Source organism: Pongo abelii, chromosome 1 (assembly GCF_028885655.2).
Source record: "Pongo abelii isolate AG06213 chromosome 1, NHGRI_mPonAbe1-v2.0_pri, whole genome shotgun sequence".
Lineage (NCBI taxonomy): Eukaryota > Metazoa > Chordata > Mammalia > Primates > Hominidae > Pongo > Pongo abelii.
In genome coordinates this window covers 1,917,126-1,934,070 of record NC_071985.2, presented here as the reverse complement: position 1 = coordinate 1,934,070, position 16,945 = coordinate 1,917,126, and the positions used below count along the sequence as shown (strand labels likewise).

The 16,945-nt window shown below is 48.4% G+C and overlaps 1 protein-coding gene across 2 annotated transcripts; it reads right to left on the bottom strand.

Annotated features, from left to right (window-relative positions):
- Positions 1-9,649: 9,649 nt before the first annotated feature.
- Positions 9,650-16,682, bottom strand: ZNF669 (zinc finger protein 669). 2 transcript variants are annotated; one of them, XM_024249510.3, is made up of 4 exons: positions 16,304-16,682; positions 14,128-14,254; positions 13,872-13,932; positions 9,650-13,466 (listed from the first exon to the last, which is right to left on the bottom strand). In XM_024249510.3, exons 1-4 carry the CDS (start codon positions 16,304-16,306, stop codon positions 12,521-12,523), a joined length of 1,137 nt encoding a protein of 378 aa, XP_024105278.2. In that variant the 5' UTR covers positions 16,307-16,682; the 3' UTR covers positions 9,650-12,520. The 2 variants fall into 2 exon arrangements, with proteins under 2 accessions (XP_024105278.2, XP_054405823.1); XM_054549848.2 differs by lacking the exon at positions 13,872-13,932 and having other exon boundaries at positions 16,304-16,502.
- Positions 16,683-16,945: the final 263 nt, after the last annotated feature.

Sequence of the window (16,945 nt, the reverse complement as noted above, 5' to 3'; positions counted from 1 at the left end):
TATTTTGAGATATATTCCTTCAATACCTAATTTATTGAGAGTTCTTAACATGAAGGGATGTTGAATTTTATCAAAAGCCTTTTCTGCATCTATTAAGATGATCGTGGGTTTTTCCTTTAGTTCTGTTTATGCAATGAATCACATTTATTGACTTGTGTAGGTTGAAACAACTTTGCATGCTAGGGATGAAGCCTACTTGATCGTGGTGAATAAGATTTTTGATGTGCTGCTAGATTCAGCTTGCCAGTATTTTGTTGAAGATTTTTGCATAGAATATTGGCCTCACATTTTCTTTTTTTGTTGTATCTCTGCCAGGACTTGGTATTAAAATTTACATGGAACCATAAAAAGAGCCCAAATAGCCAAGACAATCCTAAGCACAAAGAACAAAGCTAGAGGCCTCATGGAACCTGACTTCAAACAATACTACAGGGCTACAGTAACCAAAACAGTATGGTACTAGTACAAGAACAGACACATAGACAAATGGAACAAATAGAAGGCCCAGAAATAAGATCGCATGCCTACAACTATCTGACCTTCCACAAACCTGACAAAAATCAGCAATGGGCTGGGTGCAGTGGCTCATGCCTGTAATCCCACACTTTGGGAGGCCGAGGTGGGCAGATCACTTGAGGTAAGCAGCTCAAGACCAGCCTGGCCAACATGGGGAAACCCCCATCTCTACTAAAAATACAAAACTTAGCCAGGCATGGTGGCAGGGACATGTAATCCCAGGTACTTGGGAGGCTAAGGCAGGAGAATTGCTTGAACCTGGGAGGCAGAGGCTGCGGTGAGCCGACATTGTGCCACTGCACTCCAGCCTGGGCAATAGAGCGAGACTTCATCTCAAAACAAACAAACAAACACCTGGAATAACTGTCTAGCCATACGCAGAAAATTGAAACTGGACCCCTTCCTTACACCATACACAAAAATTAACTCAAGGTAGATTAAAGACTTAAATGTAAAAATCAAAACTATAAAAATCCTGGAAGACAACCTAGGCAATACCATTCAGGACATAGGCATGGGCTACGATTTTACGATAAAGATGCCAAAAGCAATTGCCACAGAAGCAAATATTGACACGTGGTATCTAATTAAACTAAAGAGCTTCTGCACAATGAAAGAAACTATTGACAGACAACCTACGGAATGGGAGAAGATGTTTGCAAACTATACATCTGACAAAGATCTAAGGAATAAAGAATTTTAACGAATTTAAATAAGGAATTTAAGCAAATTTACAAGAAAAAAAACAAACAACCCCATTAAAAAGTTGGCAAAGGACATGAACAGACACTTTCAAAATTTTTAAGTTCCAGGATACATGTGCAGGATGTGTAGGTTTGTTACATGGGTAAATGTGTGCCTTGGTGATGTGCTGCACCTGTCAACTCATCACCTAGGTATTAAGCCCAGCATGCATTAGCTCTTTTCCCTAATGCTCTCCTTCCCTGAATCCCACCTCCTGACAGCCCCCAGTGTGTGCTGTTCCCCTCCCTATATCCATGTGTTTTCATCATTCAGCCCCAATTTATAAGTGAGATCATGCAGTGTTTGGTTTTCTGTTCCTGCGTTAGTTTGCTGAGGATAATGGCTTCCAGCTTTATCCACGTCCCTGCAAAGGACATGATCTCATTCCTTTGATGGCTGCATAGTATTCCATGGTATATATGTACCATATTTTTCTTTATCCAGTCTATCATTGACGGGCAACCACCTGAGCCCTCCTGCCCTGTTGTACTCACACCTGCGATTGCCCCCCTCACCCACATTCAATACCAAAGCCCTGGCCTCGTCACAGCTCGTGGAATCCAAAGAGCCCTGTGCCTCACTCTCCTCATCTGCAGCATGAGTGTCTCCCTCCCACCTCCAGCCTGGCACACATACCCCAGGGCCAGGGACCCAGAACCATCTTGATGGCCCAGCCCCTCTTTCATCCTGAGGTGACCCAACCCTGGATTTGACCCCAGGGAGGTCATGCCCCAGGCCTCAGTCCCTCACCTGCCTGTTGAGGGCAGGGCTTGGGTGGGAAGCAGGCCTCACCCACGGCTACCCTATGTGCCTGGAATCTGGCCTCGCCTGTGTCTTAGCCTCATCCTCCCATCTCCCTCACCTCCTGTGGATGGAGCACCTGTAATGTAGGAGAGGGTGCGAGTGGGCTGGGGCCCTGAGGCAGCCCACGCCCTGGTGCCTGCTGCTTCTCAGCTGGGGGAAGGGACTTTCACCCCAAGGGCTCAGGCTCTGACTCGCCCCAGGAGGACCCTAGGTGCCCTTCACAAGCGAGAATGGAGCCCCTCAGGCAGCACCTCCTGGGGGTCCTCTCCTCTCTACCAATGACAAGCAAGACCTTCAGGCTGCTCAGGGAACTTTAACTTCTGGCCCCCTCCACACAGTCCGGCATGACCCCTGCAGGCACTCACCTGTCACTCGCACACAGAAGAGCACAGTACACATAACCTAGGTGCGCCGCTGCCAGCAGCTGTTGGCCTCAGCGTTCTCTTGCAAGGCATTGAGCACCAGCAGCCACTGGGGCCCCATCAGAACGCAGTTCAGGACACCAGCCCTGCCCCAACCTTAACCTAGACAGTGGGTGTCATGGGACCACCTCTGGGTGGGTGGCAGCTCAGCTCTAAGGTATCCCTGCTGCCAAAGACCAACTGTTCCTGCTAGTTCGAATTTGGTCACAGGGTCTCTGTTGGTGAGACAGATGACCATGAGGCAGACACCCTGAAATCTAGCATGACAGAACTCAACGCCCCCGTGAGAGGCACTATAGCACCCAGACTTTGCAGACATAGCAGCGAAGGCCACAGCAGGCCCTGAGTGAGGAACAATCTGACCAAGATCCTGGGGTCCTGCCACACAGCCCTTAAACCAGGGACTGGAAACTGTTTCCCTAAAGAGCCAGGAGTCAGTATTTTCAGCTTTGCCAACTGATCCTTGCCTCGAGGATGCAACTCTGCCATGGCTGCACGACGGCAGCCTTCTAAGACAGCCTGTGAAGAGGGGGACATTACTGCACCCCCATAACACTCTACTTATGGACATGGAAACTTCTCAGTGCCATGAAGTATTATTTTTTTATTTGTTCAACCATTTGGAAATGTAAAATCCATTCTTGATTCATGGGCCACAAGAGCAGGCAGGGACAGGCTGCCCCTTGCCGACCTCTGGAACGAGCTTAGAGAAGGAAATGACATGCCGGGTGCGGTGGCTCACGCCTGTGATCCCAGCACTTTGGGAGGCTGAGGCGGGTGGATCACGAGGTCAGCAGTTCGAGACCAGACTGACCAACATGGTGAAACCCCGTCTCTACTAAAAATACAAAAAAAATTAGCTGGGTGTGGTGGCGGGCGCCTGTAATCCCAGCTACTCGGGAGGCTGAGGCAGGAGAATCTCTTGAAATTGGAAGGCCGAGGTTGCAGTGAGCCGAGATTGCACCACTGCACTCTAGCCTGGGCAACGAGAGCAAAACTCTGTCCCCTTCCCCCCCGCAAAAAAAGAAGGAAACGACAGGCGACAGGCTGGGACAGTGCAGGCTTCTCACAGCAGGTTAGCTGCAGGAGGGGTCCTTCTTAGCAACCGCTTCTCATCCTTCATCTTGGCTTCAAGCGCAGTTCAGGTGGAGAAAGAACAGAACTGGCCTCAGCAACAAGAAGGAAGGAGATGCAGGGTCAAGCAGCAGTGTGGATCCATCACACTCAACATTCACACCAAGTGGAGCACAGGCAGGACCAGCCCAGGGGGGACCAAACTGGAGGCTCTCTGGGGTGGGGGATCTCTGGGTGGACAAGATTCTCTACCTAAAACTCATACAGAAGTTCCACACAGCAGTAGTTACAGAAAACATACACTAAGAAAAAGGCCAAAATAAAAATAGGACACCAAGTTTGGCCAACTGGGTCTCACAAGCCAGTAGGTAAGAAAGCCCAGGAGGGCCCACCAGAGGAGCCGGGGGTGGGTTCCTGCCTGCAGGGGGCCTGGGACACCCCATTCTCACAGATGAGGACCCAAGCTTTGGGGAGGAAGCTGTCAGAGTCACCAAGTGAGCTGATCAGAGCTGGAGCCACAGAGCAGGTGAGGAGACCTGGCCACATCCCCATGAGGGCTGAGAAGCTGGGGTGGGGGCACAGCCCCGGGGCAGATGCAAACAGTGGACCCTGGGCCCTCCTCCTGCCCAGAGGAGGCTCAGCTCCCAAGGGACCACCAAGGCCTGGAACCCAGGGACACACCACCTGACCATCATGCTCAGGCCTCCCGGACAAGGCAATGTCCAGGACAGGCAGGCAGTCTGGACTTGGGGCCAGGACAGGGGTGGATGGTCCTGCTAGGCAGGCCTCCTTCTCCCTACCAGCTGGGCTGGCTGCACTGTAGTTTTGGTTCTGGCAACATATTGCTGCCCACTTTGGCCACACCAGTCCTTGGCTCCCTGGCCAGGCCCAGTGCTGTCCAACCCACCTACACGGGCCCCACATACCCAGGGCCCACCAGGCTCCTGTCAGCCAGGAGGACCCAGGCTCATCCCCTGAAGTATCCGTGGGAGCCTGCATCCCACAGGAACCCACAGCTCAGGGCCAACCTCCATGGGGGCCTCTTGGTTGTGGTGGCAGGGGCGGGGCCGGGGAGTTGACCTCCAGCCTTCCCATCCTGGCCACTGTGTTTTGTGGGGATCATTCAGTCCTGGGAGCTTCCTGGGGACCCCAGAGGGAAGAGAACAGAGTGGTCATGGCAGCCTCAGCCCAAGGCTCTGGGCCCAAGTGCAACAGTCCTTTGGTTCTGGTTTGATCTGGGCAGTAACAGCAGGTCATGTCATTCACACAAGGATTGCCTTCAATATAATGCATCAAGGGACTGTGGAGGACACAGATCAGCCTCCATGCCAGTTACACGTGGTGGCTTAGCCAATGCAGGCTGGGGAATGGAGAAGCTGACCCCTGACCTCCCCACCTACCCTGCCCACCAGATGCCGGTAGCGGCCAGGGATCCCTGACTTCAGGCAGAGGCAGGCAGCACAGCTGCTGCCTCCTTTGATCCCATCCCAGGGCCCACAGGGCCTGGAGAAACCTGGCAGGGGCTGAGTTGGGAGAATCAGGCAGGGGGATGCCAAGTGAAGAATGTGAGGGACGGGGTATGAGGGCACTAAGGGCATAAGGTCTGCCTCCCCTGGGGAGGTGGCAGTGGGACGCAGACTAGCCAAGCCTCCACAGGCCCCAGCCTGCTGCCAGGCACATGTGGTGCCCATACCCACCCCAACGGCTGCAGGAAGGTTCTTCGTCAACAAAAAGGGAGGACACACCCACATCCACATAGGCACTGGTGCCCACACACGTCAGAGAAGAAAATTCCTGCTGTGCCCAAGGTGTAGGGAAAGGGGCAATGTCCCCTTCCTCCCCATGGTGGGTCCCAAATTACCTGCTCCTGCCAGCACCGTCACCCCCAACTCCACAAGCTGCTGACCTCCACCACAGTGCCATGCCACGTGCCAGCACCCAACCCCAACTCCACAAGCTGCTGACCTCCACCACAGTGCCATGCCACGTGCCAGCACCCAACCCCAACTCCACAAGCTGCTGACCTCCACCACAGTGCCATGCCACGTGCCAGCACCCAACCCCAACTCCACAAGCTGCTGACCTCCACCACAGTGCCATGCCACGTGCCAGCACCCAACCCCAAGTCCACAAGCTGCTGACCTCCACCACAGTGCCATGCCACGTGCCAGCACCCAACCCCAAGTCCACAAGCTGCTGACCTCCACCACAGTGCCATGCCACGTGCCAACACCCCCCACCAACTCCACAAGCTGCTGACGTCCACCACAGTGCCATGCCACGTGCCAGCACCCAACCCCAACTCCACAAGCTGCTGACCTCCACCACAGTGCCATGCCACGTGCCAGCACCCAACCCCAACTCCACAAGCTGCTGACCTCCACCACAGTGCCATACCACTTGCCAAGAACAGCTCAGCGGTGCATCCCAAAGGGTGCTATCCTGGAGCGGCTGCGCTGGGCAAGGGACATGCTTCCTAGTCACAGAGATTTTCTTTACCACTCACTGGCCCTGTACCTCAGTTTCCCCCACTGTGGCACGTGTAAAAATCCCATCTTGAAGGCTAGGAACCCAGAAAGGTCACCACACCCGGTGAAATAGGGGGTGAAACTCCCTGCCTTAGACCCTCTTGCTCCAGGACTGATGTCCATCAGGACACGGCCAGGCCAGCATCCTGGGGAGGGTTGCGTTCCCTGCCTGGGGAACCTTGCTCCCAGTTAGGGATCACTAGAGTTGAGGCCCCTAATGGATTGGGGGAGGCACAGAGGTGGAACGGATGTAGCTCCATCATAAGAGCCTGTGTAGACCCCAGAAAACAAGCATCAAGTTGAGACTCTTGTCTGAAGCCGGCCGCCTGAAAGTATTTGGGCTTTGGAGTGTGATGAGGGCCTGGGGTCAGGCAACAAAGTGTTCTGGTTTGGACACGCAGGAGGTTCTCTGCCGCTCTCTCAGGTACACGGTATGCTGCTAAGCATATGCTTTTAAAAAGCCTAAGAGGACGGGGCACCCAGAAGGGGCCCTGAAGCCAAGGGCAAGGTCCAGCCTTTCCATCTCCCCAGCTGAAGACGTGCTGGAGGACAAGTCTCCACAGTTTCATAACAAAGAAGAGAAAAAAGAAATCAAAGACCTGGAGGACAGGCAAGCTAACGAGAGCTTACTGGGATTACCCTGCCTAATCCTCAAAGCAAGCCTTCCCTATCTGTCCTCTGGGCGAGGTGACAAAACAGGTCACAGTAGGACATTCAGACCCTGGGCAGGCAGCTGGCAGCCTGGAGCCCAGGAGGTCCAAACAGACTGCCCCAACCCCAGCCCTCAGCCAGGAGCGGCTCCACCCCCAGCTCATTCACTGGTAAATCAGGCCGACTGGGCCGCCTGCCCTTCCCCAATCTCCCTGCCTCAACAGGCAACAGCCTCCCTACTCGTGGCTGCCAGACTGCAGATGGCAGTGCACGCTCCCTTCATTCTGGCTTCTCAGCTGCCCACCAGGCCATCCCTCTCCGCCAGGCCACCTGGAGCCTGGCAGTGCGCATGTGGGGTGGACAGCACCTGGAATCCTTGGGCCGGCTTGGCTGTTGGCTGCAGCTTCTGTGCAGGGTGGAGTTAGTGCCCCATCCCATTCCCTGGCCCCATGGCCCCTCCGAGAAGACCCTCCACGTACTGCCAGGCCTTGACCACCAGTACCCCACATCCAGGAAGCATCGACGTGCTCACCTCTGATTGGCAGTGGGCACGCAAACTGGGGCAGACCCCTTAGAATCCCAGGTACAAGTGAGCTAGGTGAGGGCAAGGCTGGCATCAGTGTCACCACTGTATGTCAGCCACTGGGGGACAGGGGACAGGCTTCAGCTTACAGCCACCTTCCAAATTCCAGCCTCTCACTTTGGCAGAAGCTGGCCAGGAATTGGGGCCGATGGATGGGTGGGGTTTGCAGACACCGTGTTTGGGTCCCCATGATGGCCTCACACATGGGTGGTGGCCCTGCAGCTCCAGGTGCCACACACACCCGAGCCCCTGCTCGGACCCTGATCTTTGCGAAGGGGGAGCAGCAGAACCCGGGCACTGACGCCACAGTGCCACTGACATCCACAGATTTCTCCACACAGGCATCAGGTCTCGGTCCTGGCCACCTCCTCCTGCGCGGCCTCAGCCCTTCCCCGAGACTCACGTGGTCCTTCCTACACGCAGCTCTGGTAGGATGCATTGCTCTGTACCCAGGGGCTCTGAGGTGACAGTGGCCACAGTCATGCAGAGGGCAAGGGCACAGGCTGGGTTCCCATTGTGGGGACCCTGACTGCAGCACTCCCAGACTATCCTCGGGCATGCTGCCCCCAGGCTTAGCTAGGGCACCAGCAGTAGGTGCGCACTGCTCTGGACTCTGCAGGAGGACAACTGTCACCGCGTCTTTATGTTCTCCTGCTGCTGTCACTCTGTGCTTCTCATCTCCTTGTGGTAGGATTCAGGGCAGACTCCCTGAACACCTTGTGGGAAATAGCAGAGTCCAGCAGGGAAGAGAGAAGCCCAGCTGCAAAGATGAAAAAATGGCAGGTGTGACATGGACCCCTATTCAGATTTAAATGAGGTCCTCATTTAATCTCTGCTCTGATTGGATAACACATCAAGTGTATATGTATGTGTGTGTGTGTGTGTGTGTGTATATATATATATATATATATATATATATATTTTTTTTTTTTTTTTTTTTTTTTTGAGACAGAGTCTCGCTCTGTAGCCCAGGCTGGAGTGCAGTGCCGTGATCTCGGCTCACTGCAACCTCTGCCTCCTGGGTCCTGGTTCAAGCAATTCTCCTGCCTCAGCCTCCTGAGTAGCTGGGATTACAGGCACAAGCCACCATGCCCAGCTAATATTTGCATTTTTTTTTTAGACAGAGACTCACTATGTCACCCAGGCTGGAGTGCAATGGTGTGGTCTGGGCTCACTGCAACCTCTGCCTCCCAGGTTCAAGCAATTCTCCTGCCTCAGCCTCCCGAGTAGCTGGGACTACAGGCTCCTGCCACCACACCTGGCTAATTTTTGTATTTTTAGTAGAGACGGGGTTTCACTATGTTGGCCAGGCTGGTCTCGAACTCCTGAACTTGTGATCTGCCCGCCTCGGCCTCCCAAAGTGTTGGAATTACAGGCGTGAGCCACCGCGTCTGGCCACTATGCCCCACTTCTACTCAAGGTGATAAGCAAGCCTGGGTGCCTCCTCTTTTGGTGCCAGCAGAAAAAGCAGAAAAAGCAAACTACTACACAAGTACATGCATATACAAACTCTCACCCTGGCCCCAAACCATAACAAAAACCTAAGCCATTCTCCTTTTCTTACGCTCTCAGGCCACTTTTCGCCTGTTTGAGAGTCCTGCCCTGCTCTCCCCAAAGACCTCAATTATGGACTTGTGGCTGAGGGCCACCTGCCTCTGCAGATGACCATAACAGCTGTAGGAAGGTAAAATGGTGTAAACATTGCAATATACGTTATTTTCAATTGACAAATCCTGCAAATCTTTTCATATCAATAAATGCTGCCCCTCATTTTTAAGTGTGTATGATGAGGCCATTTATCCAATATTTTCTAAATAGGTACTTGAATTATTTCTAATCTTTTGCTATCACAACTGTGAATTAAAACTCACACTGTCAATTCACAGAACAATTGTTCCTTTCCACTTTTATGGTGCTTTAAATATATCAAAAATGAAAAAATATACACATACACACACACACAAAGCACACACGCACACATACACATCTAAAAGACAGGGTTTCGTTCTATCACCCAGGCTGAAGTGCAGTGGCATGATCATATCTCACTGTAGCCTTAAATTCCTAGGCTCAAGCAATCCTCCTGCCTCAGCCTCATGAGTAGCTAGGAGTATAAGTGCGTACCACTATGTCTGGCTAATTTTTAAAATTTTTTGTAGAGACAGTGTCTCTCTATTTTGCCCGGGCTAGGCTGTAACACTTGGCTCCAAGCACCAAGCAATCCTTCTGCCTAGGACTCCCAAAGTGGTGGGATTATAAGCATGAACCATGTGTCCAGTCTGAAAATAAAAATACATTATATCAAAACTTCTGGAATGCAGTGAAAGTCTTGCTTAGAAATTTACAACGTTGAATGCATACATTACAAACAAAATTATACACCCAATGATGTAATCTTCTACTTTAGGTCACTAAAGAAAAAGAACAAATTCAGTCAAAAGAAATAAAAACAACAAGATGACAAGTCAATGGCACTGAAAATAGAAAATCAACAGAACTCAATAGAACAATAGCTGTTTCTTCATAAAGATCAACAAAATTGATAACTATCAAGCAAGCCTAACAAAAAGAAAAAAGAAATCACACAAATTACTATAAGGTGAGTACAAAAGCAATTGCAGTTTTTGCATCTTGGAATTTGCTGTTTGATACCGGAATACCCTCTTAAGTAAATGTGGTTATGTTATACATCATTTTAATGCTATCATATGTGACTGTGAGACTGAATGCTTCCTCCCTCAGATTGGTTACAACATATTGTCCTATCACAGTTCTCTCTTCTTCATTCAAAGTGAACTATCCAAATAACAGACAGAAATAATAAAGAATAAAGGGCAACAAATGCAAAGAACTCACGAGATGATACTCTATGATAAACTTTATGTACTTAGGAATTAATACCAACTCATTATTAGCAAAAAATAAACATCTTTACACCAAGAGTAGTTTTTCCTTTAATAAAAAAAGGTGGAATGTGTATAATGGACAAGGGATAACCAAAATTTGCCAAATGAGGCTAGTAAGAAAATTGCAACAATTAGCAATCATTATTCACTGGTCCATTAATCACGGAACAATACATACAAATTAAACTTACCCCACTGGGCACAGTGGCTCATGCCTGTAATCCCAGCACTTTGGGAGGCTGAGGGGGGCAAATCATGAGGTCAGGAGTTCAAGACTAGCCTAGCCAACATGGTGAAACCCTCTCTCTACTAAAAATACAAAAAATTAGCTGGATGTAGTGGTGGGCACCTGTAATCCCAGCTACTCGGGAGGCTGAGGCAGGAGAATTGCTTAAACCCAGGAGGCGGAGGTTGCAGTGAGCCAAGACCGCACCACGGCACTCCAGCCTGGGCAACAGAGTGAGACTCCGTCTCAAAAAAAAAATAATAAAATAAAAAAATTAAACTTACCTACATATTAGAAAAACATCAAAATTCAACCATGAATCCAGCACATTATCAAATGAATAGACAAAAATTCTACCAACAAACTGAAGAAAATATCATTACTATGAAATTCAAGTACTGCTTAAAAAGCATTTACGGAACTCTCACCTCAAGGTTTTCCTGCAAAATAAGGTGAAATGCATACTCAAGACTCTTTAAGAATGAGCCACTGATAAAAACAATATACTTGTAATTTGTGTAACATTTCATACACGTACATTTTTTTCAAGCACCGCACGATAATTTGCATCAGGCTTTCCAAATTAGAAAAACTTCATTTATAGAACTTCTTTCCAGTGGGAGTTTTCACATGACTTTTCAAATAAATGTTAAAACTGAAAATATTCTTGCAGTTTCTAAATATTAGTTTTAATCCCGTGTACATTCTTGTATTTACAAGGTCCAGCTGCAGTGTGCATTTTCATATGTCCCTGAGTGGATATGAGAGAAATGAAACATTCCCACATTCTGGACATTCATAGGGTTTTTCCTCAGGAATGAGTTGATGTCTTCAAATGGAACTAAAACAACTGAAGGCCTTAACACAAATTTAAATTCAAAAGGCTCTTCTCCACTCTGAGTCCTCCCAAATCTTCGAAATAGGAAAATCTGAAAGCTTGACCACATTTCCTACATTCTTAAGGTTTTCTGAAGTATGAGCTCTTTCATGTTTATGAGGGAATGGGAAAGAGTAAATGCTTCATCACATTTCTTACATGCGTAAGGCCTTTTTTTTTGAGACGGAGTCTCACTCTGTTGCCAGGCTGGAGTGCAGTAGCACAATTTCAGCTCACTGCAACCTCTGCCTCCTGGGTTCAAGTGATTCTCCTGCCTCAGCCTCCTGAGTAGCTGGGACTACAGACACCCGCCACCATGCCCAGCTAATTTTTGTATTTTTAGTAGAGACAGGGTTTCACCATGTTGGCCAGGATGGTCTCGATCTCTCGACCTTGTGATCCACCCACCTCGGCCTCCCAAAGTGCTGGGATTACAGGCGTGAGCCACCACGCCCAGCCGCATAGGGCTTTTTTGAGATAGAGTCTCACTCTGTCACCAGGCTGGAGTGCAGTGGCACCATCTCAGCTAACTGCAACCTCCAACTCCCTGGTTCAAACGATTCTCCTGCCTCAGCCTCCTGAGTAGCTGGGATTACAAGCATATGCTGCCACACCCAGCTAATTTTTGTGTTTTTGGTAGAGACGAGGTTTCACCACATTGGCCAGGATGGTCTCAATCTCCCGACCTGATGATCCGCATGCACAGGGCTTCCCTGACTGCTGCGCACAGCTTTTTACGTCCTTGAAAAACAACTAAGACAACTGAAATGTGCCACCATGCCCAGCTAATTATTTTTTTAAATTTTATCTTATTTTTTGAGATGGAGTCTCACTCTATCACCCAGGCTGAAGTGCAGTGGTGCGATCTCGGCTCACTGCAAGTTCCGCCTCCCGGGTTCATGCCATTCTCCTGCCTCAGCCTCCCGAGTAGCTGGGACCACAGGCGCCTGCCGGCATGCCCAGATAATTTTTTGTATTTTTAGTAGAGACGGGGTTTCACCGTGTTGGCCAGGATGGTCTCAATCTCCTGACCTCGTGATCCGTCCGCCTCGGCCTCCCAAAGTGCTGGGATTACAGGCGTGAGCCACCGTGCCCGGCATTATTTTATTTTTTGTAAAGACAGGGTTTCACCATGTTGCCCAGGTTGTTTCACATTGTTTTAATCCAGGCTGGTTATGAACTCCTGGGCTCAAGCAATCCACACACCTTGGCCTCCCAAAGTGCTGGGATTATAGGCTGAGTCACTAGACCCAGCCTCTATATCATGACTTCTTTCATGGCGAGTAAGGTGACTGGAACGAGTGTAGGCTTTACCGCATTTCTTACATTCATAGGGTTTTTCTCCAGTATGAATTCTTTCGTGGAGGTGAAGGGAACTGAGGCGACTGAAGGCTTGATCACACTGTTTACATTCATAGGGTTTCTCTCCGGTATGAGTACTTCTATGGTTACAAAGGGAACTCAAACGACTAAAGGCTTTGCCACATTGTTTACACTCATAGGGTCTCTCTCCAGTATGAATGCTTCCATGGTAACGAAGGGAAGTGGAACAGCTGAAGGCTTTATCACATTTGGTACATTTATAGGGTCTTTCTCCAGTGTGAGTCCTTTCATGCGTCTTAAAAGAACAAGAAAATCTGAATGTTTTCCCACATTCCTTACATTCGTAGGGTTTCTCTCCAGTGTGAGTTCGTTCATGTATTAGACAAGAACCGGGAACAGTGAACGCTTTACCACACTGTTTACATTTATAGGGTTTTTCTCCTGTGTGAGTTCTCTGATGTCTTTCAACTGAATTGAGAAAATAAAAAGCTTTCCCACATATCGTACATTTATAAGCTGGATTTCCACTGTGCATTATCATGTGTCTTCTAACACCTGGAACAGAAACGAAGAATTTCCCACACTGTTCACATTTATATTGCTTCTCTCCATATGGTTTGTATCCTGAGTGAGCTAGGATGTGCCTATTAAGGAGGGAATGACGTACAAAGACTTTTCCACAAATACTGCATTCACATTGTTTTAGTCCAGTAGAAATGTTCTCGTTCAGATCAAGATTTGGAATTTGGCTGACAACTTCTCCATACTGACCACCTTCTTTGCTTTCACACAGTCTCTGTACCATATGATTTCTGTAAAAAAATGACAAGCACATTATTATTGGTTGGTTTATTAATAACTTTCTACTTATTAATAGGTCTTGGACTTACACTGCTACCAATATCAGGGAAAATACTTTTTTGCCATGACTGAATTATTTGAAAGTAAATGGGTTACTACTGAAAACACAGCTACCACCTGCACGGCTATGACCAAAATAGTACTATTCATATACACAGTTTTGTGGTACTATTTTCAAGTAAACTGTTTTGCAAACACTGACTGCTACATCGAAGTATGTTACACTTTGGGTGAAATTTTTCTAAAAATAAATAAATTTCAAGTGACTCTTATTTGTTTTGATTGCTTGTTTTTAAGTTTATGACATGCTAAGATTCCTTCAGAGGACTTTATTTCCTCTGCTCAGTGCAAATTACCTTATATCTTTCCCAGGTTTTTCGAAGTGATCGTCAATATTCTGGTCTTTCCATTTGCTTCCTAAAATGCAGACCCATAAAATTATCATGAATTATTACAAACTATAGAAACATTACTAGATTGAATTTTCATTGTACACAGTGCCCATGCCTGATTTATTCACCAAATCATTCCCTTGCCACATTCCAAATCACAAATAGCACTGATGATAGGGAAATACTTCTGTAATTAAGTGAAATGTGTTGTCATTCTTACCTACAGAAGCCAGGTTCCTGCAGGTTTCCTGCATCACTTCTCTGTAGAGATTCTTCTGAGAAGAATCTAGCAAAGCCCATTCCTCCTGGGTAAAGTTCACAGCCACATCCTCAAAAGCCACCGAGTCCTAGAACATTCCACACATGTGGATAGAAGGATGGGTGAGACTGACAGCACTGGGAATCTATACTCAATTCATAAGCTGTTTACATGATTCTATAATTTCCAAGCATTTATTCTATGACTTGATTGTCACAACTCTTACTCTGTTCACACATACTCCCTCCCACACAGCAGTACTAATGCTAGAATTGAACTATTCAAAAAGGCAACAGCAAAGTAGAAATACCCATCTTATTAGAGAATCCAGGGAGTAAGATGTGCTGCTAGGTTACCTCTTAATTTCAATTTGTACATTTCTAGTATCTGCCATAATAAAGTCCTACCTGATGTGCATAAGTGAGTTAATAATATCAGTCCTGAGATCACTTATTCTTAAAAATGTCTGCTCACAAAGTTCAATCTTTGTTTGTATTAGTAACTTACATTTTGAAAGGGATTCCACCAACCTAAGTAATAAGAATGACTCACTGCATCTAAATGGCTTATGCAATATATTTGCCAAAACTTTTTCTGCTAAAGGTCTATTATTTTGTGTCACTGCAGTGGTGCTTAGGGAACCAGACACCAAAACACAGTCTGAACACTAAGTGTTTAATGAGTTTCCCTGACAGACAATATTTTACATGTGCTGTCACTTGTTAATTGGGGAGTTGAGCCCATTCTATGTGATTACACCAAGAGAGAATAGGCTTATTAAATTTAATTGAGTAGTAAATAAAACCAATAATTGGTATTTAACAATACTAATACAACAATTTTTAAAATTTCTATTGCACAATGTCAAGGCAGAATGGAATATATGGCACGTTTTTTAAAATGACATTAATGTCACCACTTCCAGATGCTATTCCTGTGAAATCATATAAATTCCCAAATCAGGCTTTTTTAGGCAAGAAAAACTACTTTTTCATACCTAGTAAAAATGACAAATGTCTAATGATTTTTAGTCATCCAAAAAAAGAGTGATGGCTTGCCTAACATACTTTTAAGATTTTCAAACAAAAATATTCAGGACAGCACAGTATTAGCAGAGAGATGAGCAAGCAGACCAAGGGCTGAGGACACAACACCCTGTAAAGTTTTCACAGGGGGACCCCAACCTAAAGACATTTTGGTAATATGCACACTTAGGAAAGATGAAGAGAGGCACAAAGATTTTTTTACAGTAGAGTGTCAGATGGTTTATTCTCCGCTGTCCTCTCATGTAAAATGTTTGGAAACAGAAAAATATTTTGGCCGAGCGCAGTGGCTCACACCTGTAATCCCAGCGCTTTAGGAGGCCGAGGCGGGCGGATCACTAAGGTCAGGAGTTCGAGACCAACCTAGCCAACATGGCGAAACCCTGTCTCTACTAAAAATACAAAAATTAGCTGGGCTTGGTGGCGGGCGCCTGTAATCCCAGTTGCTCGGGAGGCTGAGGCAGGAGAATCGCTTGAACCCGGGAGCCAGAGGTTGAAGTGAGTGAGACTGCACCATTGCACTCCAGCCTGGCGACAGGGCGAGATTCCGTCTCAAAAAAAAAAAAAGAATATGGTTTGCTTCCTCATTAACTTTATCAAAGCCTCTCATTTACGCCCCTCCTGTGGACCCCAAACCACAAACCATGACTGCGGTGCCTGGTTTATGAATCGCCGTTTGCTCCAACACACCGTTTAACGTTTTAACAAAGCCTCAGCTTAATTTTAGGGGGAGAAAGGTGGGACTGGAAGCCCCATGAACCACAGCTCCTCCCATGCTGGAACCCCGCACACCTAGACAGCGAGTCGGGGCTCTCCCGCATCACCCTCTACCTGGGTGGGGGAGGCGCCGGGTTCCCGACAGGGCTCCGGCCGGCGGAAGTGGCGCCCGCAGGTACAGACAGGATGGAGGGGTTCCGCTGCCCGCCCCGCCCGGCCAGGCCTGGCCCTGAACAGAAGGGGACGGAGCCTCGGCTACGCCGCGGCGACTCGGTCCGCAGGTTCCGGAGCCGATGGCGTGGAGGCCCGAGTCGCGCCACAGCAGGTTTCAACCAGCCCTCTTCTCCACTTCCGGAAGCCAGGCGCAGTCCACTCACCATTCCTCGGCCTCTCGGGTGTCCTGGCGTCAGCTAGGGATGTCCCAATACTCGCAGGTCACAGGGTGGCAGAGGCTGCTGCAGAGCCACCTGGGCCTCCCATAGCCAAGAAGTAGCAGCTGACACTAACAGGAAGATCCGGCTCTGGCGAAGGAGAGACAAAGCACCCGCCAGCCAGATTCCGGAAGCCGCCCTCTCCTTTCCGGCGGCGCGCCTGATTGAACGGTCCCCACTCCAGCGCCCCTGATTGGATGGGGCTTCATGCCCCGCCCCCTCAGGCCCTGAGTGACAGGAGATTGCGATCTCACGTGAGGCTGGATGAGGCCAGAACGACCGCTTTTGGCCTAGCGGTTTGTAGGTGGTGCGTCCTTCCTGCGCTGGGATCTGACCATGCAAGAAGGACATTCACATTTAACCTGTATACAAGGTCATAGCTATTTGTGCATTATATATATATATATATATAAAATTGGAAAAATATAATGACAGTTCTGTAACTGCCCAGGGGGTTCACCTTGCCGGCTACCTAGACAGCCGATTTCTCAAGACAGGGGAATAGCAATAGAGAAAGAGTAATTCACGCAGTGTCGGCTGTGCGGGAGACCGGAGTTTTTTTATTTTATTTTTTTGAAACAGAATCTT

What these genes read in the sequence shown, in the direction of transcription:
- ZNF669 (XM_024249510.3), bottom strand. An exon ending in CAGGAACCTGGCTTCTGTAG is followed by an intron (nt 13,933 to 14,127) that starts GTAAGAATGACA and finishes TCTGCATTTTAG; the next exon opens with GAAGCAAATGGAAAGACCAG. An exon ending in AAACCTGGGAAAGATATAAG is followed by an intron (nt 13,467 to 13,871) that starts GTAATTTGCACT and finishes ATTTTTTTACAG; the next exon opens with AAATCATATGGTACAGAGAC.